The sequence below is a fragment of the Colletotrichum chrysophilum genome (assembly GCF_026319265.1).
Source record: "Colletotrichum chrysophilum strain AFK26 chromosome Unknown scaffold_24, whole genome shotgun sequence".
NCBI lineage: Eukaryota > Fungi > Ascomycota > Sordariomycetes > Glomerellales > Glomerellaceae > Colletotrichum > Colletotrichum chrysophilum.
In genome coordinates this window covers 94,096-120,957 of record NW_026517311.1, presented here as the reverse complement: position 1 = coordinate 120,957, position 26,862 = coordinate 94,096, and the positions used below count along the sequence as shown (strand labels likewise).

At 52.2% G+C, this 26,862-nt stretch overlaps 6 protein-coding genes across 6 annotated transcripts; 3 read left to right on the top strand and 3 right to left on the bottom strand.

Annotated features, from left to right (window-relative positions):
* Positions 1 to 1,262: 1,262 nt before the first annotated feature.
* Positions 1,263 to 2,744, bottom strand: COL26b_004081 (uncharacterized protein; the record flags this gene model as incomplete). Its single annotated transcript, XM_053176963.1, has 1 exon — positions 1,263 to 2,744. One exon carries the CDS (start codon positions 2,742 to 2,744, stop codon positions 1,263 to 1,265), a length of 1,482 nt encoding a protein of 493 aa, XP_053039032.1.
* A 5,436-nt stretch (positions 2,745 to 8,180) lies between these two features.
* Positions 8,181 to 9,333, top strand: COL26b_004080 (uncharacterized protein; the record flags this gene model as incomplete). Its single annotated transcript, XM_053176962.1, has 2 exons — positions 8,181 to 9,021; positions 9,098 to 9,333. 2 exons carry the CDS (start codon positions 8,181 to 8,183, stop codon positions 9,331 to 9,333), a joined length of 1,077 nt encoding a protein of 358 aa, XP_053039031.1.
* An 868-nt stretch (positions 9,334 to 10,201) lies between these two features.
* Positions 10,202 to 12,066, top strand: COL26b_004079 (uncharacterized protein; the record flags this gene model as incomplete). The annotated part of the gene is made up of 5 exons (XM_053176961.1): positions 10,202 to 10,282; positions 10,342 to 10,572; positions 10,620 to 10,731; positions 10,779 to 11,846; positions 11,879 to 12,066. 5 exons carry the CDS (start codon positions 10,202 to 10,204, stop codon positions 12,064 to 12,066), a joined length of 1,680 nt encoding a protein of 559 aa, XP_053039030.1.
* Positions 12,067 to 12,146: 80 nt separating this feature from the next.
* On the bottom strand, positions 12,147 to 13,203 carry COL26b_004078 (uncharacterized protein; the record flags this gene model as incomplete). Its single annotated transcript, XM_053176960.1, has 4 exons — positions 12,147 to 12,653; positions 12,709 to 12,840; positions 12,997 to 13,093; positions 13,148 to 13,203. The coding sequence occupies 4 exons, from the start codon at positions 13,201 to 13,203 to the stop codon at positions 12,147 to 12,149; spliced, it is 792 nt and encodes a 263-aa protein (XP_053039029.1).
* Positions 13,204 to 19,703: 6,500 nt separating this feature from the next.
* Positions 19,704 to 20,552, bottom strand: COL26b_004077 (uncharacterized protein; the record flags this gene model as incomplete). Its single annotated transcript, XM_053176959.1, has 1 exon — positions 19,704 to 20,552. One exon carries the CDS (start codon positions 20,550 to 20,552, stop codon positions 19,704 to 19,706), a length of 849 nt encoding a protein of 282 aa, XP_053039028.1.
* A 580-nt stretch (positions 20,553 to 21,132) lies between these two features.
* Positions 21,133 to 21,733, top strand: COL26b_004076 (uncharacterized protein; the record flags this gene model as incomplete). The annotated part of the gene is made up of 2 exons (XM_053176958.1): positions 21,133 to 21,631; positions 21,711 to 21,733. 2 exons carry the CDS (start codon positions 21,133 to 21,135, stop codon positions 21,731 to 21,733), a joined length of 522 nt encoding a protein of 173 aa, XP_053039027.1.
* Positions 21,734 to 26,862: the final 5,129 nt, after the last annotated feature.

The window sequence follows — 26,862 nt, the reverse complement described above, 5'->3', positions numbered from 1 at the left end:
CCTTTTAGCCCCTCCTTCTCGATTTCATAGAACAACTTGCCGTCCCGATGGAAATTCCGGAAATACTTGCTCTGGTAGATGCGCCAGAATGTAAAGGAAACTTGGCGCCACATGTACAAGTCTGGAATATCGGCGAGTTGCAGGATAAGAAGCAGGATTTCTTCCGGGAGGTGAAAAAGGCGGCTGTTCTTGACGTTGGCTTCGAAAGCAATTTCCCACGGCGGCAACGTAGTTCTCGGTATCTGCGTCAAGCTTCGAACGTTCGGTTGGAACGGTGGTCGAGGCTCGGCAGTCAAGACAAGAGGCGTGCTGACCAGCGACGGAGAAGCCATAGCTATCGCATGATGTTTGGGGGCTTTGACGGTGGAAACGAGGGCTGTATTCTGCTGCCGAGTTTCCATCACGATGCCATCGGCAACGCCTGTGGCGGGTAAATCTATACCTGATGTTGTCGGAAGCCTGGCGGGCTCGGAGGGCGCAGCGTCATGAGGCTGATCACCACCTGAGCTTTCGTCGGATTCTTGGCCTTCAGATGGCGCAGTAGTGCGTCGTTGGGGAAGAAGAGCATGAATGAAAAGGCCTAAGAGAAAACTGACCAGAATCACGCATATTCCGCGGAGGGTTTGGCTCTCGCATTCCATACCCCCCATATTGGCGATTCGAGTGTTGCACAGCTCCATCGCAATTTTGTTGCTCGGGATAAATCAAGGACAACAATACGAAGCTGCGATGCAAGACTGCAATGTCGGAATAATCTGCATGTCTTAAGCCCATGTTACATGCTAGGGAAATCGCCTCTTATAGGTCTCTACTCAAGGTTGAAATGCTTGCTTGACCCTGCAGTTGCCGAACCTTGTTCGACCGTAGTAATAAGACTTCGCAGGGTCCAAGAAGTCTCGGTGACCGTAAATAAAAGGGATCTTTAATATTCTGGCGGACAGCAATGGCCACCCGGGCGATAGTGACATTGGACAACGGCAGTCCGGCCAAAGAGGTTGCTTGAAGGACATACGGGGAAACAAGAGGTTCATAGATGGAGAGCACAATGGTAGCTCACAAGTCACTCATAAACACAACAAGGTATTATCATTAATATTATTGGTCATTATCATCTCTATCTAGAGACCCCTTCGTTCAACTTCTATTGCGATCTATGTTTTTTCTTCCGGCCAAATTCTAGAGGGCCTTTGACAAAGAAAATAAAAAGGAGACTTTTCTTGTTCCAAGCATATGCAACATGCTCATGAAGTGATATGATTCTCTCAGAACAGAATCATGCCCGCGGCGATGGCTCCAACCAAGCTCATCATCTCGACACGCAGGGCCTTCTGGCCGGCGGTGACCACCGGCGTGGGGCTTGAACCAGGGCTGGTGCCGGTGGCAACGGGCGGCGCGGCAGTAGTAGGCTTACCCGGAGTGACAGGGGGCTGAGCAGCCGGCTGAGAGGGTTGTTGAGGGGTTCCCGGGACGCCAGGTTGAGTAGGCTGCTGGGGAGTTCCAGGCACGCCGGGCTGAGAAGGCTGCTGAGGAGTACCCGGGACACCAGGTTGAGAAGGCTGTTGGGAGGTGCCGGGGACACCGGGCTGGGAAGGCTGCTGAGGAGTACCCGGCACGGAGGGCTGAGCGGGGGGTTGGCCGGGGATAGTCGGCTGCTGAGGAGTTCCAGGGACGCCAGGTTGGGAAGGTTGCTGGGGAGTTCCGGGCACAGTAGGGCGGGTGGTGAAGCTGGCAGGGGGAATGACACGGGTGTAGCTTGAGGTCTGGACGGTCGTGACGACTCGGCAGCTAGAATCGCAGGTGGTGTAGGTTCTGGTCCTGGTGGTCTGACCGGTGGTGACGATAGGCGGGACGGGGTAGGTTCTGGTGATGGTCTCGCAAGTTCCGTTGAAGCGGCAGCGTGTGGCGGTGGTCACGTACGGCTGAGTCGTAGGAGGAGGGAGGACGATAGGAGGTGTGGGTGTTGTGATGGGGTAGGTAATAGTTGTTACGGGCACGCAGGCTCCGTTGGCGTAGCAAGTTGTGACTGTGACGCAAGGCGGGAGGGTGACGATGCTGCAAGTGCCATTGTAGTTGCATGTCGTCGTGACGGTAGGGGGAGGGATGGTCACGACGGGAGGAGGGAGGGTGATGGTGGGCTGGCTTGTGCCGTTGTTGAACGGAGGGACGGTGCCGTTGTTAGGAGGAGGCACGGGGGCGACTGTAGGCGGAATCGGGACGAAGGGGATCACGGTCGTCGAGTTTCCGATGACGACTGTGGTCGAAATGAAGGTCTGGTTGGGATCAACCGGGGGCACCGGAAGGGAGGTGTTGACCGCCGGAGGGACGGTGAGGATGGTTGTGTCGGTGGTTATGGTAAAGGTCGTGGAGAGAGACAAGCCGGGGTCGATGAAGGAGGAAGTTGAGGTGGTGACTGGGACGGTAGTAGCACCGGAAGCGTCTGTGGCCGTGATCACGGTGGTGGATGTCGGCGCGGAGACCGTGACGGTGTCGCTTCCCGGCAGAGTGATCACGGAGGAAACGGTCCCAACGGAGGAGTCGGTTCCCACGGAGACGGTGGAAGATGCCGGGACAGTCACAGTGGTGTCAGTGCCGGAGCCAATGACGGTGGTACCGGCAGGCGTCACAGTGGACACGGTGCCAGGGGTGACGGTGGTAGTCGGAGGGACTACGACGGTGACCTGGGTCGAAGAGGATTGGGCTTGGACGCCAGCCAAGAAGGCCGCGACGAGGATGAGACGGGACATTGTGAGCGAATGTGGGGTTTCAAACGAAAGACTGTTATGATTGTGATTGTTGTTCTTGTGAATGGTGTTGTGATGATGAGAAGAAAGGAGGCTTGATGGACCGGCTCATGCAGTCTTGATATAGGCACTTCTTTCGATGAAGACTTCTCATGTCGAAAGCTTCATCAAGGGTGAAGACCCGGAAACGGTCAAGATAGAATCCGCTCGCTTCACAGAGATCATCAGGAAGGTTCAGCAACATCGCGAAGACGAATCCCGAAGGTCGACGAATGCGGACGGCCTTGGCGTGAGATCCGCGTGCGCTCGCCGTTTTGGCGTTCATAGTACAGAACGAATGAGGGAAAGCTGCAGCTATCTTTGGTACAACCCACGAGAAGAACACGAGAAGGTCGTGAAAGTTTCTTCTGTTCTTTGCATTCTGCACGCGAGAGCCGGTTCAGTGGGGTCGCATCCAGGAGATGTTGTCGGATCCGGCCTGGGTGTGAGAGATTGTTGCAGGGCCAAGACACTACGCAATAGTTTGAGGGGGTGTGGGTGGAATGTGGAGGCGTCGATCGTGGGAAGAAGCGGCGTTTGAGAGTGGGCGGGAGTGAGAAATGCTCATGGCCTTGGAAGCGGAAACACGAGGTTGGCGTTGCAACTTAGAATTCTTGAGCTGGAAAGAAGACATCGTTACGGCAGAAATTATGCTTATCCGTCTTGATGGGAGTTCACCCGGCACCGGTGCTCGAGAGCGGAGCTTATCTCGTCATCGACTTTGCGGTTCGGATGAACTGGGTCGCGAGAGTCGTTGGCATTCCAGTCACCTCCTGCAATCAGGATTACCGTCCCGTTTCCAAGCAATTGGAGGAGCGGTTTGGGAAAACCGATGCTGTGCCCCTGAATATCACCGATAACAACGACGGGAGTGCTGATGTCGATCTCAACCACATCTATCCCAGCTCTCGGCAGTCGAGCGAAAGTTTTGAGGAGATTCTTTCTTCCTACTCCGCTCGGCTCCGAAGATGTACTTGGTGAGCTGTTTATTGATGCCGATACGAGGTTTTCGGTTTCTTCATCGCTGCAAACGGATATCGAGCGGAGCAAGTCCGAAATTCGGCCGTGAGAATCGGTCCTTTGACGACCAAAGGCTGATTAACGTGACCAAGCGCGTGCGGAGTACGAAGAGACCGAGGTAGAATGATGGAGACATATGGCCATGCTGCCCAGGCAAGAGAAAGGAAAGTTTTCACACGGCTTCCGATTACGTCGCTATCCACGGGTGACCACTTCGGCAAACTAAAACCGCAGACCCAATCATTTATCTTTGGTGTTATCGCAACGACGCTGGAACGGACCTGAATGGGCTCAAGAGCACGATCTCGTATGCTTCAATTGGATACGAGACCTTGATGCTTCTGCTAGATGTGTTTGAAAGACGCGAGAAATTGGATTGAGAGCATGTATGCGCCGTCACTGAATCGTCTGGACGACAGCTTGCCCAAAGAGCAATGGGAAGGAGATACAGGGAATTCGGCGGCATTTCTTCTTCGAAAACAGAACCGCTCATCCCGGATTGAAATGAGAGCAAAATATCATCGCGCTCAAATGATTCTCAATTTATTATGAAAAAGGATATGAGTTTTGCTTTCTGCACGGGTAGAGAGCATTGACGGCGACGACAAGGACGACGACGACGGCGACGACAAGAACGACAAGGACGGCGACGATGGGGATAGGAACGACAGGGAAAATAGGGGCGACAGTAATAGTGAAGTTGGTCAAATTGAATAGAGAACTTGGCCTGATATAAGTACTCCACAGTAGCTAGAAGTAACCTTCCCGATAGTAAAACTCAAGGATATCTGCTGTTGGACCATGAGCCAGCTTATCGATCGACCAGCCTGATCTCACGGTCGACCTATCATATCAGCATGCGGTACACCGGGCCCCATGTCAGAATCATGAGCGGCGCGAAAAACCCCGCAAACCATTCGGCTTGCAGTTGCGCAGCTCATGTGGTAGACCGTTTTATCAAAGACTTGATGCTAAGCTACCGTGATGGACTTCGCCTCGATCCGCGAGTATGAATACTCTCCTCTTTGGACTGATGATGCAATCCGCGTCATTGTGCTCGAGCCTGCCGCGGAGCCTGATGCGCCTCTGCATTGCTCAATAAGTCAGTACAGTCGCTCGCGACAACTGGGAGCTCTCGATCGAACTCGCGACTATGCAGCCGTGTCGTACACTTGGGGCTCTCCCGTCTTCTCGCATCCCCTGTTCATTGACCAGGGCTCGTCCCGGCTCATGGTCACCCCGATCGTCGACTCACTCTTGCGACACATGAGAAAGCCGGATGAGCCGCGCTACCTATGGATCGACGCTATCTGCCTGAATCAGAAAGACGATGACGAAAAGGCGCAGCAGGTGCCCCTGATGGGTGAGATTTACGAAGGTGCTAGGAAAGTCCACATTTGGATAGGCGACGAAGACGAAATGACTGCCAGGTTATTTGCCGCGTTGCGTGTCGTGGCCATGATACCAAACAAGACCAGGCTCCCCGTCGACATGGCACGACAGACGGCTGCGGCGATGGAGAAGGTCCTCGGCCCTGACTACATCTTTCACATGAGAATCTTTCTCACTCGGGCATGGTTCACACGCCGCTGGATCATTCAAGAGGCGTGTCTAGCTCGCCAAGCCAAAATTCATTGCGGGAAACACTCACTCGGCCTTTCTTGGTTCGTATCCGCAGCCCAGCGACTTCAGTATGTGCAACGCGTGGTAAGCTATGAGCTGCGCGTCACACAGAACCTGGTCAGCGAACGAAAGCCGATCTTGGAGCTGCTCTGGAACTTTCATGCAGCCGGATGTGCACAACAACAAGATCGCATCGCGGCTTTGTATGGTCTCATTCCTGAGGACGAGACATTCACACTGGGCTATAACAAATCTCCATGGACCAGTATTTACAAAAGACTTGCACAGATCATGTTCCGCCGGAGTCAAAACACTGCGCTGCAGATGCTCCTTCATCTGTTCGAGTTCGGGCAGCTGGCAGTGGCCTCTGACAGTACATTCCCGTCCTGGGTGCCGGACTGGTCGAAGGAACGACGTCGGGACCTCCCGTACTATACGATGAAGAGTAACCTCGACCTGTTCGACTATCCCTCCAGACCTGGTTATCCAGAAACAGCCGTACTTATGCAGCCACATACCACAGTTCACACTCCGCCCAGTGAATTTGGAAGACGACTGCAGCCCGGTGCCAAACGCACTCAACAGAGAGTCCGGGCATCGTACTACCGCGAGGAAGTCCCGTACTGGACCGAGGATCGCACCACAGAAGTCTTTTTTGACCGCGACCATTTGTACATCCGTTGGCACGACTCTTCGGGTGGAGATAGAGGCCGGGAGTTATCGCGGATTCAAGCCCTTTCACCGACATCTAATAGAGATGTATCGTCACCCATGGCATTGAGACGAGTCAGAGACATCCTACGAGATTTCTTCCCACCACCACATGACTGCAGAGCCGAGATTGAAACAATTTCAATGCTTTTCTGCAATACCATCAGGTTTCGCAAGCCAGATTGGGCAATTGAGGAAACGTTCATCGCTCGCACCATTTTTGACGTCCTTGGCTCGTCGGCATTGACGATGGATTTTGATCAGATGGGCTTGGTAGAGGAGATACATGCAATTCTTGAAGATTTCTGTATCTTTAAACTGGAGCCTTTGGAGTGTATCTCCATATGGGATACTGCGGGGTCTTTGTCCAAAGTTCGCGGAGACTTTGGACTTGGGCCGCGTGCTCTTGAGGCCGGCGACATTCTGGTTCCGGTGTGGCGTTTTGGCGAGGACCGCAGCAGGCATGAGAAAATCATGAGCGGGAAGAAGACTCGCCGCTTCATGGCGACTATGCTGGTGATAAGATTACAGGCAGAAGAGTCTCCCGCCAGGAACGTGCCTTTCCGAACAGCTGACCAGAGGGCTGCAACAGCCCCTGAGTCGAGCTGGATGAATCGCTTCACCCGTGGCGCCCGTAATACGATAGGTGGTTTGACGGGATCCGAGAACACAACCCAGAACGGATCTCAGAACATTCACATAAAACCAGTGCGAAAAGGGAGGATTGTCGGGCCAGCAGTCTGTATTATGTCTGATGGCACGCAAAGATACGCTGAGCACGACATACAGCTGGATGGGCAGATGGTGGATGACCTGTGGGTTGACCAACCTTGTTTGATTCGGATCATGTGATTTGATTTACAGGAAAGTAATCAGGTTTCCTGGAAGACTATCTCCAGTGGCTATTTGTATTGATACTCGATAACAAGGGGAGGGGGGCAGTGACGAAGTGTCCGTCAAGGCCATGACTTGTGGAAGCTTCAAGAGAAAACAGACATTTCTTGGTGTCATACATGTCACGTGGGTAGGTAAAAAACAAAAAGAAATTTCACCTTCTGAATCGAATAAAGAAGGCGAGATATGTGAAGTCTAACGGCTCTTGCCTTGGCAGTCGACATTTGCCAGCTGCGGCTCCTCCAGTTTCCAATTGGGGACGTAGGAAATCACACGCGCCTTCCGTGTTTGTAGCTTCTTCTTCAAAAAGCAGCAAAACCATCCGAAAGGAAAATCTTCCCCCCCTCTCTACCTCGCTCTCCCTTCTTCTTTCACAAACGAGGCCTTGCCCAAACCTCTAGGGCCGCAACCTCAACAACTACCATCCCAGGGGAGGACTTCGACCTCCTCACCCAAATTCTTCACCTTTCATCTTTCTAGACTCCACGATTTCTTCCGTTTTCAAACCACCCGAAGTACTTGGTTCCGGGTTTGCGCCACGTGGACGGCCGACTTACTCTTCCTTCAACCCGCACCCCGATACTCGACCAGCCTCTTGTGGCTTCACCACAACACGACACCTTCCGAAAAGCATCTCAACCCGACCTGACCCAGCAGTCTCACCCTGAAATTCCATCCATCGGTAAGCCTGTTTCGCACATCTCCAAATCAAGCCCACGTCTGCCATCCCATCCGCCAGAAATATCACCCCGGCGAATTGCTCGAGTTCCGCTCCCAAGCAAGTCACGCTCCGAACTGAGGTATGCACCTTTCGACCAATTTATGAACGATTTTGTCATACCTTACGTTTTGAATCATTCCTTTCACTCAAGTTCATCCCACAACAGCCCGCCCGCACTCTCTTAATCGGCCAACCGGAAGCCTGCAAACGATCCCTTCAACAGATTCTTCCTCCACCCCAGAAGCGGCAAGATATTCAAAATAAAACCAAGCCCATACTTCAATTCCCCCGGCAATTACCCAGCCCCATCTTCAACACGATCTCTATCTTGCCCAACAACGGCTCTTTTCTAACATCTCGATGTGACTAATCATCTGCAGGCGCACTTTGTTTCGGAAGCCCCATTTGCCATCTCCAACCAATTGACCAAGATGGCAAACAAGACTCACTCTGCTGGACGGTTGTCCTCAGACACTTCTTCTTCCGATGAGTCGCTCGCGGTCTCCACTGCCGCCGCCGAAGCTGATGAAGCTGCTCTTGTCAGCAACGCAGCCACTCTGTCCACAGCAAACTCCGAAGAGCAGACTGAACCATTTTCGACCTTTCATCTGTTTCCACGCCTCCCTCCTGAGATCAAGAACATGATACTCGAGTCAGCCGTCAACTATTCCCCGGCCGTGGTGCATGCGCGATGTATACTTCGCGGGCCAGGAGCCAATTCGTCGACTGGCGGCGTGGTGAAATTTCAAGCGAGCCACTTCACCAAGACTTCAGAATTCAATGAGCTTATGAAGCTTGGCGGCGCAATTCCAGACTTCAAGTCTTTCATTGAGCACAAATTCGGCGCCAAGTTCGAATCCCTCAGAGGAAACGTCCACCTCGCTTTGCGCGGCAACCAAGATATTCTCGCCTTGGACATGCGACTAGGCGTAGTGATTATGAGTTGGGGGGTTCGTGCGACTGAACTCTCACGTCTACATAATACCTATGGAATTCACGAGCCAGGAATTCGCAGCATCGGCATTTACTTCAACGGCCAGAAGTGCAAAAGTCTGGAATGCAGGATTAGATGTTGGCCCCATGTGACCAACGACAGCCGCGAACACTTGAACTTGCCCTTCTGCCCCTATGAGCTTGCCATGTTCTCAAAGAACTTCTCTCACATCCAGAATGTCTTTGTGTTCGTTGTCCTGAAGCGAATTCATTTCGTCCGACATCAGACCACCGGAGTCACAATTGACGAGGTGAAGGAATGGGTTCGACAGAGGCAAGGTACGTTTGCATCTTCAAACAGCTCTACGATTGCCAACACTTTTATCTCTTTTACAAAGACTGACATCGTTTTCAGGTGAGGCACGCCAGAAAAACTTGGCAGTATTCCACGATCAACAGCGGACGTGGGTTGAAATCGAGAACGTCAAAGGTGTGAACGACCAGCTGGTCAGTTCCATCACAGCAGTCTTCAACCTACTCAAGCAGACCAAAAGTGTGTTCAACATGCGCCATTCAAACATCAAAGACAGCGTCGTTTCGCGTCAGGACGTTTGCTTCCGTGTCCTGGCTTCCAATTTCTACATGAAGTAGACGCCGACGGTAGTTTTGATGCGGATTACACGAACGCAGCAACATCAGCGCATCGTTGTCATTTACGGCAATCTGAGAGGATTTGGAGGGTTGCTTTCGAACTGGCACGCGGCTGCCATGGTATGTATTTTTGGACTCGGTCATAATGAGATATGGACTTACGATAATCGGGGAAAAGTTTGGCATGGAAAGCATTTACTAGCTGGAGGTATTCGCAGACGCAGAAAATGAGAGTCTTTGTGCTTTCGATGCTCACATACTGTGACAGATAAAACGTTGGAGCGTGACTTTTGCTGCGTCGAATGGAACCTCATCAGTAGCAGCGAAGAGTAAGCGGTGACTTTGGGAAGTCTGTCATTTAAAGGGCGAAGACTGAACGCGATTGTTCAAGATTGACAGTGGCCACATCTTATCCCGCCAGCGAGGAATGCGAGGGTTTAGCTCCTGCATCAGATGGAGCGACACCGTTCGGATGCATTCCGTTCCCTCGGAAGTCATGCCGATCGGCGGGCCTACCTGAGCAAAGATATCTCAGGCGGCGCCCCTTATCACACGGAAGCTCAATTTCTTCAGCAGACGGCGCTGCAGCGCTGACACAGAGACTAATTTACAGTGGGTGTCTCGGCGCGGCATCGGAGGTGATTCGCTAAAACCGAAGCGGATTGACTAATTTGGACGGCGACATCGTCCGATGCCAAAGCGATAACTGACCGAATCGAACCTTGCTCATCCTTCGCGACGTCACCGAGTTGTTATAATATGTAAGTTGCGTCTGAGCCGCTGATACATATAATTGTGTGTATGATCATTTTCATGAACTTCAAGAGGACCAGCAGCCTGTGATGCATCTGAGCCACCAAAAGCGACCATGACGACCGCGAGCAACGGCCCTATCGCCGGGCCTCAATGGCTCATCAACTCCGTGGACGCCTTTGAGGCGATAAAGCTGGTCCGTGTCCCAATTGCATCAAAAGACTTCAAATCGCGGATTTTTAACACTATCGGTAGGCTTTACTTCAATCTGCCCCGAAAATCCTTGTCTCGTGGCTCTACGTCCCCTTCGGCATCATGGCCATGCTCGCTGCATGCTTCGGCGTTAGCGTCATCTTCCAGACCGTCGGCGTCTCGTTTCCAGCTTCCGTCGCCTGTCTCATTCTTCTGTTCTTCGGCTTGCTGCTGTCGGAACTGGTCCTTGGAAACCACAAAACAAAGGCCATTGTCGCCGTTATTGACGTGCCGGTAAGGATCTCGCTACTCAGTGACACTACCGCAACTAACTCCGGCAGGCTGGTTGGTCCCTCCGATGGATCAACGTCTTCTTCACCCCCTCCTTCATCATGCTCCCTCTAAGTCCTTCTATTGGAATCATTGAAGTCATGAAAATTATCGCCGTCTTCAGTGAGAAGCCCACCTCCCTCGCAAAAGAAGCTCCTAACGCCCTCCAGTCATCGGCTTCGTCATCATGATGGCCCTCGCCGCCTACCTCACCCGCGGCCTCCAACTCCTCCTCGGCTCTTCGAAACGCGCTCTCACCGAACGCGCCGAAGAGATGGGCAACGAGACCGATGAGATCCCGCTCGCGGACACTCCTCCGCGCACCGATTCAATCCCAGGATCGCGAACCATCTCCGCCGCGCCGTCCTCTTTATCCCTCAACACCATCGCGCCGCCGCCCACCTCCCAAAACGCGACCCACAACTTCCTTCCGGCGACGAACAGCCCTCTTCGAGCTTCCGACAACGAAGATGAGACGCTGACAATCCAAAACACGTCCCTCCCTCCTCAAGTCCCGCTGCCAATGCCACGTGCCCAGCTCTGGGCGGCTTGGATCTGCGCTCATCTCGACGTCACCATCTACGCCGCCATCTTCCTTTTCGTCGGCTTCCCAGTATACTACGCGATAGGATACGGCATGCCTCTCCATCTGAGCCTCATCATTCTCATCTATATGGCCGCCGCCTCTATCCCAGCAAACTGGCGCCAGTACCTCCACCCCGTGCTCGTTTCCTCGCTCTTCTCCGTCCTCAGCATCTGGGCTTTGGCGGCGATCCGAGGCGATAGCTTGCCGACAACCCTACAATCTTTCCGAACAGGCGCGAATTACACGTACCTATGGCTCCACACTCACTCTGGCCGCCTCCCAGGCGCTGGAGATATGTTCAGCACCGTCCTCGACGCGAGCATCGTGTCGCTCGCGTTGCCAATGTACCAGTACCGCCGCGAGCTGAAACAGCACTTCGTCGCGATTGTGCTCCCTAACATTGTCATGTCCATCGGCTGTCTCTTCTCGTACCCTAAGATCTGCTACGCCATCGGGATCAGCGCAGAGAGATCCCTAGCGTTTGCATCTCGCAGCTTGACGCTCGCCCTCGCCCTTCCTGCGACGGAGAATCTGGGAGGTGACTCGAACACGGTAGCTGCGATTGCCATTATGAGCGGCATTGTCGGCGTGCTTGTTGGACAGCAGATGCTGGGATGGTTCAAGATTCCCGAAGGTCAGAAGTCCGGTTTCCGTGGGTGGATGAAAGGACTGACGTTCAAACAGATGACTATATTACGCGCGGAGTCACGCTCGGCGCCAACTCATCGGCGATCGCAACGGCCCTGCTTCTCCGGACTGACCCTCGTGCGGCTGCGTTGTCGAGTTTGTCTATGAGCTTGTTCGGCACCATCACCGTTTTGTTCACGTCCATACCGCCAATTGCGAGCGTCATCAAGTCTCTGGTCACTTAATCTTTAGTAAAATTTGTACAAATAGTGAAGCGAAAGAGCCTTCGCCGAGCCGGCAAAGCCATTGGAGAACCTCATACCCACTACGCCGGGATGCTTGGTGCCAACGTCTTCCAGAAGTCGCATCTAGACCCGCGTCCGCCCTCCCACGAATCCGCGGGCACGACAGCAATCGCATTCACCTGTCCAGATGCCTGGAACTGCGTCACGGTCACACCCCACTGCGTAGTGAATTGATACGGGACGCCACCCGTCTGGTTGAGATTCAACTGCTTGGGCTCCGTCTCGATCCAAGCTGGCCATTCGCTGGCGCCATTCTTCGCAGCCGAATCAGCGCTCGATGCGCCGTTCGCCTCTTCATTGCTGATGGATGGATCATTCTTCGTAATGAAGTTTCCCCATATCTTTCGGAATGCAAGAACGAACTCCGAGCCTTGGTTCGGGGTCGCCGGCCCAAAGTATGCGGGGACGTCAGAGGTGTGCCAGGCAAAGGGGACGGAGTATTGGTAATGCCAGGCAGCCTTGGGACCTGTGAAGGCGGAGGAGAGCCAGTAGCTCGGGCAGACGAATGTTTGCTCAGCGTATATGTTCTGAGGCTCACGTCAGCGCACCGCTTCTGATGGGATACGAGGATGTATAGCTTACGATAGCTTGCTGCAGTGGTCCCGCCCCGGCTTGGCTAACGTCAAGGGCCGTGAGACCCGTCAGCCCGTTTGTTTCGAAGCGGGTGTCGTTTGCTCCGGTCTTGGTCGGGTTCTTTGCTACGATGTCGTCGATCTGTGCCTCTGAGAGGTTGGGAAACGATAGTTTGAGCCAAGCTGTGAGATCGGAGTTGCTGGAGATGTTGGGAGGTACGAATAGAGGGCCTTCATTGGCGTTGTTCTTTCGCTCTAAAGTCAGTCATGATATCACATCAACCGCGGATCAACTTACCCCGACAAGAAGGCGTTCGCCGTTAACTTTCTTTTGTGTCAACTGCTCGCTGGCCAGGCTCTTGATGTATACTCCATCAGTGACCGGGGAGAAAGCCCTAGATATATCTGTTAGCAAATGAAATCATTTAAGCCAGATTCAAGAGGCATACCATCGGCCATAAGTCTGCTTGGCAGTGGTGTTTGCACTAGCTTCTTGAAGAACCATGCTATCCTTTCCTCGGAGGCATTCGAGAACGTCCGCTTCCGAGGAACAACCCGCCTTCTCGGCGAAAGATTGGTACCTCTGAGTCGGAAAGTCGGCGTCGAACCCATACTGAAACGGGAGATACGGTGAAGCCGCAATGCCCTGATCCGTAAGTCAGCAGTCGAACTTATGACAACACGGGATTGATCACTCACGTTTGTGAAAAACAGCGAACCAAGACTGCCGTCCGCTGCTAGCGCATGATACATCACCGAGCCTGCTCCAGCCGACTCGCCGGTGATCGTGACCCTTTTGCGATCTCCGCCGAATTTGCAGGCATGCTTTTGGACCCAAGCAAGAGCGAGCGCCTGGTCCAGCAATCCTGCATTTACCGCGCCTCGGGATTTAACATCAGCAGAAGACAGGAAGCCGAAAGCACCGAGCTGTTGGCGGTTAGTCTTGCACAATAACCTCAACAATCATTGACTGGAAAGCTCACCCGATATTGGATAGACACCACCACGAACCCATTGTCGTTCGCGTTGAGAATTTCCGACATATCCTGCCGCCCATCACCAAAGCCGTATCCACCGCCATGAATCCAAACCATCACCGGCAGGTCTTTGGCACCAGCCGGAGCATATACATTTAGGAAAAGACAGTCTTCGGAGCCGGGGATGAACGGTGCTCCCGGCACGGCAGGGTAGTTTTGCGGGCAGAAGGGACCGAATTCAGTCGCCGGTGTCGTCCCATTCGAAATTTCGGGAGACGGTGATTGGGGAGGTTGCCAGCGAAGGGGGCCCGTCGGCGGCGCTGCGTATCGGATGCTGAAAATGGTCAGCTGGAGCCTAACCTTGCATACAGTGAACTTGCCCCTTCCAGATGTTCAACCCACTCGTCGCGTTGCTGTAGCCTTCATACTTGGCATACCCAAGGTCAACCGCAAGGTCGCTTTGCTGGCATGAGGCATTCGGGGACCGTTTCTCGATGGCTTGTGTCGACGCAATCAACCCAGAAAGGAACGTCGAAGCAGCATCTTCAACCCTCTCAAACGACGGCGCGCCAAAGCACAAAGGCAGCGACGCCAGCGACAGCGCAAAGAACCCGAAAGACTTCATCGTAACTTCAACCCTGTCAGTATCGAGAAGCAAATAAACAGCCAAGAGCAAAAGAAGCAGCGCGGGAAGCAGCCTTAAAGCAAATCCAGAGTCCCGCATTTTTAACAAAGCGGCAACGTGCCGGACAGCACCTGGATACGACGTTAAGCCTAATGGGCCTTGAGCGTGGCTTTTGTCATTTAGTTTAATTTGCAGGTTCTCCGCGTGTCTGGCCTCCGGGGCGAGATCCTCGTGTTCCTTGCATGCGGGAGCAAGGCACGGGCCCAATCGGTTGGAGTAATCCAGGCTTTCCGGCGGCCTGAGAGTGGTGTTCTTGCCGTTTAAAGACGGAGAGATGCAGTAAGATACCCGCGGGGAGAGGGGATGTCATGTCAGCGTTACATCGCTGCTGAAGCCGGGTTCCTTGGTGAGTGGGCATTGTGGAGGGGTGTTGCTGGATGGTTGAATAAGTTGGGACGGCATATGGGGTTTACAGGGTTGAACAACTACACGATTCATGAGTTCCCTGTTTTAACATCAAGTTGATTATTGATCTTAAGGGGCAATTGGCACGGAGTATATTGGTGCTTATAGCCCGCTAACCTTTCTTCTTTACAAATAAGACTCAAATTGCTTCCGGCGACTATTCAGATGCGACTTGCATGTTGTCATGTGATAGCCTTATTCAACATACTTTCGGCCGGCTTTTCAGCCAAAGAAGTCATGTTGTTCGTCTGAAGTCGCGCACCTCCTAGTCTTGTATTCTTGGCTATACGAGTAGCTGCATATGAATATTGGCACCCGGCACTGATATTTGTTATCGCCTTGATTATTGATGATTCCCTTGACATTTTCGCTGTTCAGATTAGACTACCTGTCACCCACGGTAAACCAGCTTCGACGGACGGACGGTTGGATTTGCATCATATTCAAGGTCAGCATTGAAAGAGGAGCCTAGCTGGCATCCCAGCTACACATTCTCTATTGTGCTGATGGTCCACCCCATTCCGATAAAATTGACTTTTGTTCATTGGACAAATGTCATCTGCAAGTCATAAGAGCCAAGACCCAGCCGAGCAAAAGAAGCGGCTGATTTGCTGGAGTACGAAAATGGTTCCGATAACCGATTGGTCAGGCGAGACTCGGGCTTTCAGCCGCACTAGGTGAAAGGGGAGGGGAGCAACACCTGACATCGCAATCAACATCACAGCCTGTAAACTTGAGCCAAAATCCCTGCGAGTTCTTAGTTGCCATCATGGGCTCAATCGTATCATCTGTCGAGAATCAACAAGCTCCATCTCAACACCTTCTAGAAGCTAGTCCCCTCGCGTTCAAGCCGGTTCTGCTCAGTGCGCTGTTGAAATGGTGTGAGCGGGTCCAAAATGACGCTGGCCAGGTCTGGCATCGTGGCTGCAAAATGAGCCTGGAGAATGAAGACCTATGGAGACAAGAGATGGAAAATGACTGCCCATTCTGCATTCTCCTTTACGAAGCTGTTAGGAAGCTCTACGGTGACTATTTGACTGAGGGCCGGTCCCTGAAATGGACGGTTCCCTATCCACGTACGCCGGAGGCCATCCGCGATGATGGGGGAAACTCGATTTACTTTTGTGTCCCTGATGGTAGGTGCATCATTCGCGGCGCATAAGACCTGTTGCATCACTGGCGACTACTTGCTAATACTTCTGGCAGACGCCGATCTGGCTCTTCGTTTGCGAAGGTTCCCCAACTTGTGGCGTGGCAAAGGGCCCTCGGGCGATGTGAAGCCCATCCTTCGCAATACAGCCTCGGAAGAGACACTACAGACGATCACGGGCTGGATCAATGAGTGCACTTCTACCCATCCTCTTTGCAGCAATGCCGACATCGCCAGGTTGCCGACACGGGTCATTGATGTTGGATCGGGAGAAGACGACATACATCTGCACGAGACAGGACAGTCCATGGGGGTGTATGCATGCTTAAGTCACCCATGGGGCGAAAGACCCCTGGTGCGCACGCTCAAAGACAACTTCTCCCAGTTCAAGAATGGAATTCCCTGGTCAACACTCCCGCGGACGTTCCAAGACGCCATCGACTTCACCCGCAGGCTCGGTCTGCAATACATATGGATCGACTCCCTCTGCATCATTCAAGATGACTCCCTGGACTGGCAAAAAGAAGCAGCTCAGATGGCAAATATCTACCAGCATGCCTACGTCACATTGGCAGCTTCTAAGGCGACCGACTCTAGTCGGGGGCTCTACACCTCGTCCCCAGACCCAAAGTACCAGGCCCAACAGCTTTCGCTTGTCAATGATGTTGATGACACGCATTTCCCGCTACAAGTCTGTTCTGATCTCCTTCACATAGATGGCTTCTTCGACTTCTTTCCCATTTCTCGACGGGCTTGGGTGTATCAAGAACGGCTACTTTCCGCGAGAGTCGTGCACTTTGCCGGCGCGGAGGTCAATTGGGAGTGCAATTCAGCGAGAAACTGCGAGTGTGGCCAAATTTCGTCTGGGGCGAGCGTCTTGCCCGACAAGATTCATTTTGCCGGCAGCTTAGCAGAGTTGAACGGGAAGTTCAAAGGGAAACGTCGAGAGCTTGCAGAAGCGACCAGCGACACCACCGACATAAAAACCGATTACAGCAAGTTTTCGAGCTGTCTCCTTCAATCGCCTCAATGGGGTCAAAGTGTGAAGGCTTGGAGACAGGCGGTGAAACAATACGCACAACTTAACTTGACATTTTCAAAGGACAGGTTCCCTGCTCTCGCTGGTATTGCCAAAATGTGGAATCCACAATATCAAGACCAATACTTCGCTGGACTTTGGAGAGACTCTCTTCATCTGGATCTGCTTTGGCTCGTGTACAAGCCCGGAAGGCGGCCTGATGATTGGAGGGCTCCCACCTGGTCATGGGCTTCTCTCGAGCACGAGCACCAAGAATTTCTCCGTTTTGACTCGGATGCCGATTGTCTAAACTCAGGGAAAGGAAGTTGGTTCTCTCTGGGCAAGACGGGGACTGAAGATTATGCCCCTGTTGCTGAGGTCCTGGAAGCGGTGTGTGTTCCTGCTGGTATTGATCCCACTGGAGAGCTTAGCTCCGCGCATCTCTTGCTTTCAACCTACGCTCTCCATGGAACTCTGGTTAAATGGCCTGGAGTCTTCGTTGAATACGGATGCAGTCCAATTTGGCTTGTAATTGGAGACATGTGGGTTGCTCAAGGTGACACACATACTCGGGGATTTCAGTTGGATACACCGATTACCAACACATCAGGACCATGGTCGATGCCTGTTCAGATCATCCGTATCACGGACTTCGGCTTGAAGACCGGTAATTGTCCTGAGATGGCCTGTCTCGTCATTCGGGAGAAAGGTTCAGCGATGACTGGCGAGGCTGAGTATGAGCGAATTGGGTACGTGCGTTTCGTTGAGCGTGGGTTCTCTCAGGGCTTTACAATCTCGGCAGAGCATACAAACTCAGAGCCTAGCATGAGGAGCTGGGCTACCAGACACCAGCGTGATGTTCGTGAAATTCGTGCTGGAGCAGGCGACGGGGAAAGCACTGCCTTGGAACGGCTCACGAACCTTTTTCAGGGATCAGGACGTCACATATTCAAACTTATATGATGCTTAGAACGAAGAGCATTGATCTTAGATCGGGGGGAAAGGACTTCGTTTCGCTACCTATGTTGAGAAATCCTTCCTCGAAGTAGACTTGTCGCGGAGTCGCATTCATCTAGCCTAAGGCTAATACAATTCCCTGCTGAACCATGCATTCGAGCCAGGTCACTCTCCCTCCACCATCTCGAACATGCCACACATGCCGAGTAAGTTCCATCGCATTCTTATAGGTTGGGATTCTTGTGAACGATAACAGATGTTTGTGTGTCTGTTCAACCACCAGTCTTTGGTCTTGGCAGCTTGATTAGAGCTCCGATCCAGCAATAACTAACAACGGTCCCACCCAGTTAAGCAAAGTGTCTTTCTGTGGGATATTTGTAATGGTTTCAATAACGTTGTGGACCTTCTCGCTGAGCATCCATGAATCGATGGAATCCAAGGGCTCACACACGCTTCGCGCTTGGTAGAGCATTATATCTCCCATGCTTCTGTACCCTTCACTCAGTTGTTGTAGTTGAGAAACAACAGGGCACCCTTCCGGGGACTTCCATTCCAGGAGTCGTTTTCTCAGATCTTGGTCTCGCCCCATAGACCATTCCTTGCACTCCACAACGGCGCGGTAATACTGCCCTATTTCCGTGATGATGGGACACAGCGTGGTCGCGATTCCTGTGACAGGGTGGATCAATGTGGTGAAGGGCGGCCTTTGGGCAAGGGAAATGATCCGCTGATCTGGCTTCCTCTGCATCGATACAGGGACCAAATAAGATGAGAAACACTCGCTTCATGTGTACAGACCCAGCACATAAAAAGCGAACTCGTCGGTTGGGTTGCAATCAGCCAGCATACGCATTAACACCGTACAGCCAAGAAGGAACTCCATCCCAAAGTCTTATCGTGAGGAATCCAGCCAGCTTGCTGAGAGGCAGAGGATGAGCGAGGAGAGAATCATGACGCGAATCAGGACGGGAGGGCATGTCGTTGATTGTATCCGGCTAATCTCACCCTGTAAAGAGACGATCGCCAAGTTTCTCTCTAGCAGTGCGTCTGCGAGACCACCTGAACTGAATCCTCTCCGATGGCCGTCCGACACACATTGGATGGTGTGGCGTAGTGCCTTAGATCGTTGAAGTAGTTTTGCTATGGGGAATGATAATGGATTTGTAGGCGGCGGGAACATGGCCATGATGAGACAGGCTTCCTCATACCAGTACCGCAGCGTCTCGTTCTCCGAAGCTGGACCTGGCACAGAGCCTTGACTGGCGGCGAACCACGGCCGTTCGATCCTCCATGTCTTGTCGATCTCGAAATTTCCGGTGCAAGTTTCTCGACGCTTTTCGCAGCGGGAGCATATTGGCTTCTTTTCATCGCGTTTGACCTTTCTTCTTTTACATTGCTCGCAGCCAGTGCGTTTCTTGATCGATCTTGTTGTTCCGCTTGTTGTTACTGACAAAGAATCAGCCAAGTTGGCATCACGGTTCTCCATCTTGGGTGTCAGGTCATAGAGCACAACACAGTTGTACAAGAGTAGTGACAAATAAGTATCAATTGACATGTCTGGGAATGCATTCTTCCATCAGATTACCCCTCATGTAGGTCGGAGACTTTCGCCTCCAAATACTCCGGGCTCTGTAGAGAGTGTCGGTTTGAAGGTGTTAACAACACCGATATCGGGACTATCTTACCAACGCTACGTATGCAAGATTATGCGGGCTTTTTGCCTGACTAGGATGACTGACATAGAATTCCTCAACTTAAACAGGCAGGTTGAAGGAGACCAATTGCATTGAATCGCATGACCCGAAGCCGACGTTTACATGGAAGGGGTGGTAAATTCCCGGACGCTGCCCTCCTGTACCTCCCTCTTCTCGAACTCCAACTTGTTCCATTCCGCACCCACCCTGAAGTCACGGAGGTCGTCGTAGTGTCGGCCCACCAAATATGGAAGGTAGGCTTGACCACAACCCAGTTCATGCTCCTCCACAACGGTGTAGTCAGCCTTTCCGGAGACATATTCCATATCGCCGATCGACAAGATCGGAATGCTGTGGAGAGGGTCCGAAGACGTGCCTCGAACTGCCAATCGGCCTTTTCCAACAGATCGCCGGGTGTCTTCCTCGACGACGGTCAGGATGTTCACTCTAGGCTCCCACTGAAGTCCCTTGCCCATAGAGTGAGGATAAGCCTTGATTTCAAAGGCAGTCGCCTCTCGTTTGCGGGCGGGGAGGTCATCGCCAAACTCTCCCACTAGCTCGATAAGCCTTACGCCGTTCCGTTCAGCGTAGGCATATCGATAGCTCCCCGATCTCCACATCCGGCATATTCCTGTCTTTTTGACCTCGCCCCAAACCTCTCGGCCCCAGGTCACTGGGGTGTCGCCACTGATGATGAGCTCCAACATGTGAGTCCCATGGCGGCCTCGGAATTTGACGTCAATGGAGACCATGACGCAGTCAAACTCGCCACAGAGTCTGCTCTCCATCGTGCCGAGGCTAATATGGCCCCTGGGTTCGTCTCCAGGTTCGAAACCAGGGGAAATGACAGACTTGATGAATTCAGGTGTTGTAGTAAAGTCGACGGTGATGAGCTCCTGGGAAAAGGAAGGTTTGGAGGAGAGTTCCTCCCAGGCGCGAACCTCTTCAGGGGTGGCAACATAGGACATTTTGAAGCGTCAACAGACAGAATAGAACTTGAAGAATGAGTCAGTAGACCTTGTTTTTGTGTAGACAATTTCTAGGTAGGTTGGGGACAGTGCAGCACGCCGTGATATTTATAAGTGAAACCTCCTTATGAGTGCCCAACAGCCCCGAAGAGGTCTTTCATACCTCGGATGATTCAGGTCCGCTCAACTTTTCAAGTCACACTTAGTGTTTTGGCCTGGACGTTGTTACCGTTTTCGCAGCTACATCCATGATAAGACCGAGTTGGATAGAGAACGCTGAATGACGAGTCCACAGCTCGCACTCTATCCAGTTCAAGAACCGATGTCAGTCTCGACCGTATATCCGGCTCGTGGGTCGCAAATCGCTTTGGCATCTATCGCCATTTTGGTTACAAGTGCGAGGCCCCGCTCAACCGGGGCAACCTGGTGAGTTCCCGCAGAAACCACCAAGATAACACTTTCATGTAGGCTGCAACAAAACGTTAAGTTCTCAACATATAGAAATGCTTCCACCGCCCTTCTCTATTCCTCAGCTGGATTTCTAGGCGTACCTCTCAAACCACGACTTATGATCCATACAATGATCAAGGTCGCAATCGTCACCGGCGCATCATCCGGCCTCGGCCGCGCTATCTCCATCGCATACTCAAAGCAGGGCTGGAGCGTCGTTTGCGGAGATCTGAGTGGCCAGATTCCAGTCGGCGAGTCGCAAACAACTGTCGACCTAATCAACGAAGCGCAGCTCGGACGAGCGATATTTGTCTCAGTCGATGTTAGCGACTCCAATAGCGTTCAGAACCTCATTTCCACAGCAGTCTCTCAATATGGCCGACTGGATGTGATGGTCAATAACGCGGGGATATCTCTAGAGTCATACAACAAGCTCGGTCCCAAGCCAATTACAGAGACTGCCGACGCTACGTTTGACCAGACAATGGCAGTTAACACGAGATCCGTTTTCCTGGGTTGCAAATATGCCATCCGCCAATTCATGACCCAGCCGCTGTTGGCATCGGGGAGCAGAGGCTGGATCATCAACACCTCCTCTGTTTACGGTTTGAAGGCGGAGACTGACCACGGTAAGGATATTTCATGCTGGCGAATAAATACTGAGTGCGGTATGGCTCACGTATTGAGGACAGTGTCTTATTGCACAAGCAAAGCAGCGGTCATACATATGACCAAATGTGTCGCGCGCGAGAGCGCCCCCGCAAAGATTCACTGCAATGTCATCTGTCCTGGATGTAAGTCACTTAGCGGTGTGTTGAGCATTGATAACAGTATTAATTTCGTGATAGTCATTCGAACAGGCATGGATAGCAATCTTCATTCCAATGCAGCCGCGTTGGATGCGACTGTTGCATTGCATCCCTGGCGAAGTCTTGGACAACCAGTCGACGTTGCTAAAGCGGCGGTGTTCCTTGCTAGTGAGAATGCAGGATGGATCACGGGAGTTTCCTTGCCCGTTGATGGCGGGTACATGGTGCGGTAGGATTGGCGTTTGACACGTATCTTTGCAATAGTTTCCAGCTGGCCGTGATCCCTGTGATCTTCCAAAGACAATTTGAAGATGATGAAATCAAATTCGAGGTTACAGTGAAGGCCTGGTTGTTGTGTCTGATTGCCAAGGGTGCGTCAGTATGCCTGGAGTCAAGTCATTATGCTCACCATAACGCTCGTCAGATCGGACAAAACACCTTCGGTATTGGGTTTGAACGTCCGCAGAGAATGTATGAACATGCAAGGCGGATCTGTAGTTGAAGGATTCTTCAAGGATCGAATCCCCGAGTTACAGTGCATGCAACCCGCACTTTGCCCAATGTAGACAATGTGCGAGGTTCTCCACAGTAAACAGGCACTCCCCAGGTATGACGCTGGCGTCCTGCATGATAAGATAGACGGATCTGTCGCTCTTTACCAATCTTGGAATATGTGCGAGGAGCTGTAGAATCCTGGATGCCCCATGATTCGTATATCTCCGTATCTCGGAGAGGTGCCAATGAAAGCATCCGTGATATTGACGATGACAGGCCATTGAATCGCGGAGTCGTTTAGCAGTTCGCACCATGCCATCTCCGAGTAGCTTACCACACATATCGCAGCGCCGAAGATAGACGTTGAGAATGGTGTCTATCCCCGATGAACCGGGCACGTACTTGTCACCTTGCGAATAGCACGCTTATTGCCAATCCTCCAGGCTTATCAGTAGCTCAGGTCTTGTTGAACGCAAGCTTTGACTTAGAAATAACCATGAGCCCCTTATGATTTCTCCATGGTTTACTAGATGATGGATGTAGCAAAGGACTATTCATCAAGTCCTACTCCTGATCATCGCTGCTTGTCCCCCTCGCCTCCAACATAACCAGAGCAACCTGACCATGTCCGACGTTGAAGCAAAACCCAATGACAAAGCCCTCGCGCAAGTCCCGTCCATTTCTGACGGTCAACAAGTCGACGAAAAGCCGTGTACCGTCTGGACCGCCATGGGTATTGGCCATTCCATCACCAACACGGCGGTAGGCATCATCGTCGGGCTATCGACAGGGATCAACTTTGGCGGAGCGCCCGTCTTCTTCTACGGTTTCATTCTCATGGCGATTGTTGGCTTTGCCGTGGCCATCAGCCTCGGCGAACTCGCTTCCGCCTTGCCGCACTCCGGAGGCCAATATTACTGGGTTGCCGTGCTTGGCCCTCCCTCAATACGACGTCCGCTGTCATACCTGACTGGAGTCATCACTTGGGCCAGCGCAGTCTGCGTCTCAGCTTCCGTCTGCCTGGTTGTCACTCTCAGCATCTTCAGCATGGTCGCAATAGCAAACCCAGGATTTGTGTATCAACCATGGATGGGCTTCATTGGCTTTCAGTCCATAAACATCCTCGCGTCCGGGTTCAACTTTTTCGAACGCTTGTTACCTTGGGTTAGCAAGACGCTCCTGCTTTACACATGCTCGATGGTCTTCGCCGCCTTCGTAGCCCTTCTAGCTGGGAGATCCGAGAAGCAGACAGCTCACAACTTCTTTGCCGAGGTCTACAACGTTTCTGGGTGGCCCAACGGGGTCGCTTTCCTGATAGGCCTCAGCCCTACGAATTGGGCGTTTTCATGCCTCGACGCCGTGGTCCATCTCGCGGACGAGATCCCTCAACCACGCAAAAACATCCCAATGGCTCTCCTGTGCACTGTCGCACTAGGAACATTTACTGGGTTACCGATAGTCTTTGCGCTATTCTTCGCGGCTACGGATTTGCCGGCCATCGCCGCATCTGGCACGCCCTCTCTCGAACTGTTTTACCAGGTTTACGAAAATAAGACAGTAGGCATCGTGCTTCAGAGCCTCGTCATGCTTTCGGCAGCGGGTGCCATGATCGGCTGTCATACATGGCAGTCTCGCATGGCGTGGGCATTCAGCAAATACAGAGCGTTTCCATTTCACAGACACATGTCGAAGATAGCACCCAAGCCATTCGATGTCCCTGTCTGGGCACACCTCTGGTCATGCTTCTGGGTCGCTCTTCTCGGATGTCTCTACCTAGCGTCGAGCCTTGCCTTCAACTCCTTTATCTCCGCGGGCATCTTGCTGCAGTATATCACATATTCGATAGGAATCCTTTGCCTCTTGTGGACGGGCCGTTCTGAGCTGGTACATGGACCTTTTTGGTTTCCTAAGCTGGGCTTCATTGCGAATATAGTCACGTTGGCGTGGACCGCTATTAGTGTCGTGTCTTACTCCTTTCCCTACTACCAACCAGTGGCGATCCTTGAAATGAACTATGTGTCGTGCGTGTTGGTAGGAGTCGTACTCTATGCTCTGGGTTATTGGACTGCAATCGGAAGAAAACAATACGTTATGCCACACCCAGGGTAAGGGTTGGTGAGAGTTTCTTCCACGCGAGAAATCCCGAGCTCGGGAAAGAGTCACAACTTTTATGCTAGGGTATGCAAGGACTTCCAAATTAGTGTAACAATATCTGAATAAAACTGGCAATTTATCCATGCACATTTTGACGGGGCCTTCCGAAGAAGACTGCCATGTTTCGTGAGTTTCCAGCCACTGAAGGGGCCGTCATTTAAGTTTCTTCGTTTCTCATAGTAAGAGAAGCAATTTGGCAGAGTCAGAGGTGGAGGCAAGCAGTCAACCAATCAGCACGTATTAAATGTTACACAAATGCACGAAAAGGTGTGATGCAGAAGGACCGATGGGTGTGCCAAGAACATAAGCAACATATTCCGAATCACGTAGCCTGCCTCGTCACGGCATATCAGGGAGAACCGCAGAAAATATTATAATGTGTGAAGTCCCTCCACCCCTTTCTATCATACCAAGATTGTGCCCAGCCAAGTTCCGTCCAACTCATGAACCATTTCCTTCCAATCAATGCATAACGTTCTCACAGCCACGGGTTCATCATGAACAATGACAGTTCGAAGTGTCCCGAGGATAGCAACTCAACAGATTGCCTCCTTCGGACTCTCATTCAGCTTGTTGGCGATCAAAACAGAGCGGACGATGCGAAAATCGATTGGGACCCAGTTACATTCGTCTTCACCGCCATCATTGGCGTCATAGCCATTGTTTTCGCCCTCATTCCCGTTGTCCAGGCTTTCCTTACTGCTGGACGAGCGAATCGAAGGAGCAGCAGGCGCGCAATTGGTCCCTTGTCAGAGAACAGAAAGCGACGATGGAACAAATCCGAGTGGACTTTCGATTTCGTGGTTCAGGTCCCCATCTTTCGCAGCCTAAGCCTGCAGATAAAGAAGTGGGAAATGGAGCGGGAAGAAAGTGATACGAGTGGAGAAATACGCGGCCCCGGACCGCGCAATGAGAAAAAGGTTGGACGGAAGTACGACTTCCAGCAGACGGCGGCAACATGGCCGAACTTTTTCAGAATGGTAGGTCTAGATGGAGTTGTGATGCAGGGCGAGTACGGATTCTCCCGGTCTATGGACGTCGGCTTTTTGCCCGATGATCTCGTTGCCGCACCTGCATACGCGGAGATCGGGGTGATCATTTCCACCGCTGCCTTGAATCCGGACACACACACTCTGTTGCTAGAAGGAACCACTGGCCCTATCATACTCGGACACAGCTTTCAGTTTGAATTTCGCCAACACCCCTTACTAGGGCTTGTTGGCGCATGTTTGAGTTTCGAGTTCGACAGCAACCACATTTGGACCGCCCCTCTTAAGCTTTCAGAGTTGGGCCAGGCAATGAAGCATGCCCATGGACAGATTCAAATACATTCCAATGGATTTATCTGCGACTTCGACCCGGCCGAGCCCATCGTGTTTTCGGGCCCCCCAAACATAAAGATGGTAGACTTCTCTGAAGAGAGCCTTTCCACTTTGAAAAACTCCGTGGATCAGGCTTTCCGTCGCGCTTCCGGCACCCCGAGATTCTTCCTTCCAGAGAATTGGATGTTGGAGAAGTACCAAGTATCACTTGCTAGCAACTTCTTGTTAAGAGCGCCAGAACATGTACCCGCAATATTTCCAACCTCGAGGTTGGGCGTCGACTTGCCGCTGGTTCCTCTCGCACTCAACGGGAAATATTGGACAGAGGTAGATCTCGCCGACGTCACAGGAATGCTTGAAAGGTTTTACTTTTGGGACGTAGCTGCGAAGCCTCTAAGGCCAGGGTGGAAACGATTCAGATGGTGCGACCAGAATAAAGACCTCGTGAAAAAGCACGGACACGAAGGATTCGGTGAACCGCCCAACGGATCTCAGTCAACAGAGGAACTTCCGATCGAAGGCTGCAGAACTGCACTTTACACTTGCCTTAACTTACTCCGGTCACCGTTCAACACGAAGCTTGAGTTTGCGAGGATCCCTTATTTTACTGTGCAACTCCGGGAGCTTGCTCTAGCTCAGCTCAAGGAGGTGGACGAGTGGCTTGACACCAGTTACAAGAACCGCCAGGGCTATGAGATCGTCAATGCCCACGCCAGTCGTATTTGCACGACAACAATGTTGCTCTTGGAAGCTGCGGAAGCTACACGCAATGGGATCTTTCAGAACCCAGCGAAAGCGAGAGACCCCGTCCTATCGTTACTCCCCAACCAAACAACTTTTGGGAATGCCGCGGAAACTGGATCGAAGAAAAAATCAACAATCACCACTCTGGAATCTTACGGCGATACTCTGTTGTCCATTCGCCAACTTCTAGACCAATTCAGCTACATCAAGGCACATTTCGACTTGGAGGGGTCACATTCTAGCCTACGACAGTCCGTGGAACATGAGGACTTGCTCCGGTGGTTTCGACAAGAGGCGGATCACTATCCTGCCTTAATGAAAGACCCAGCAGACAAC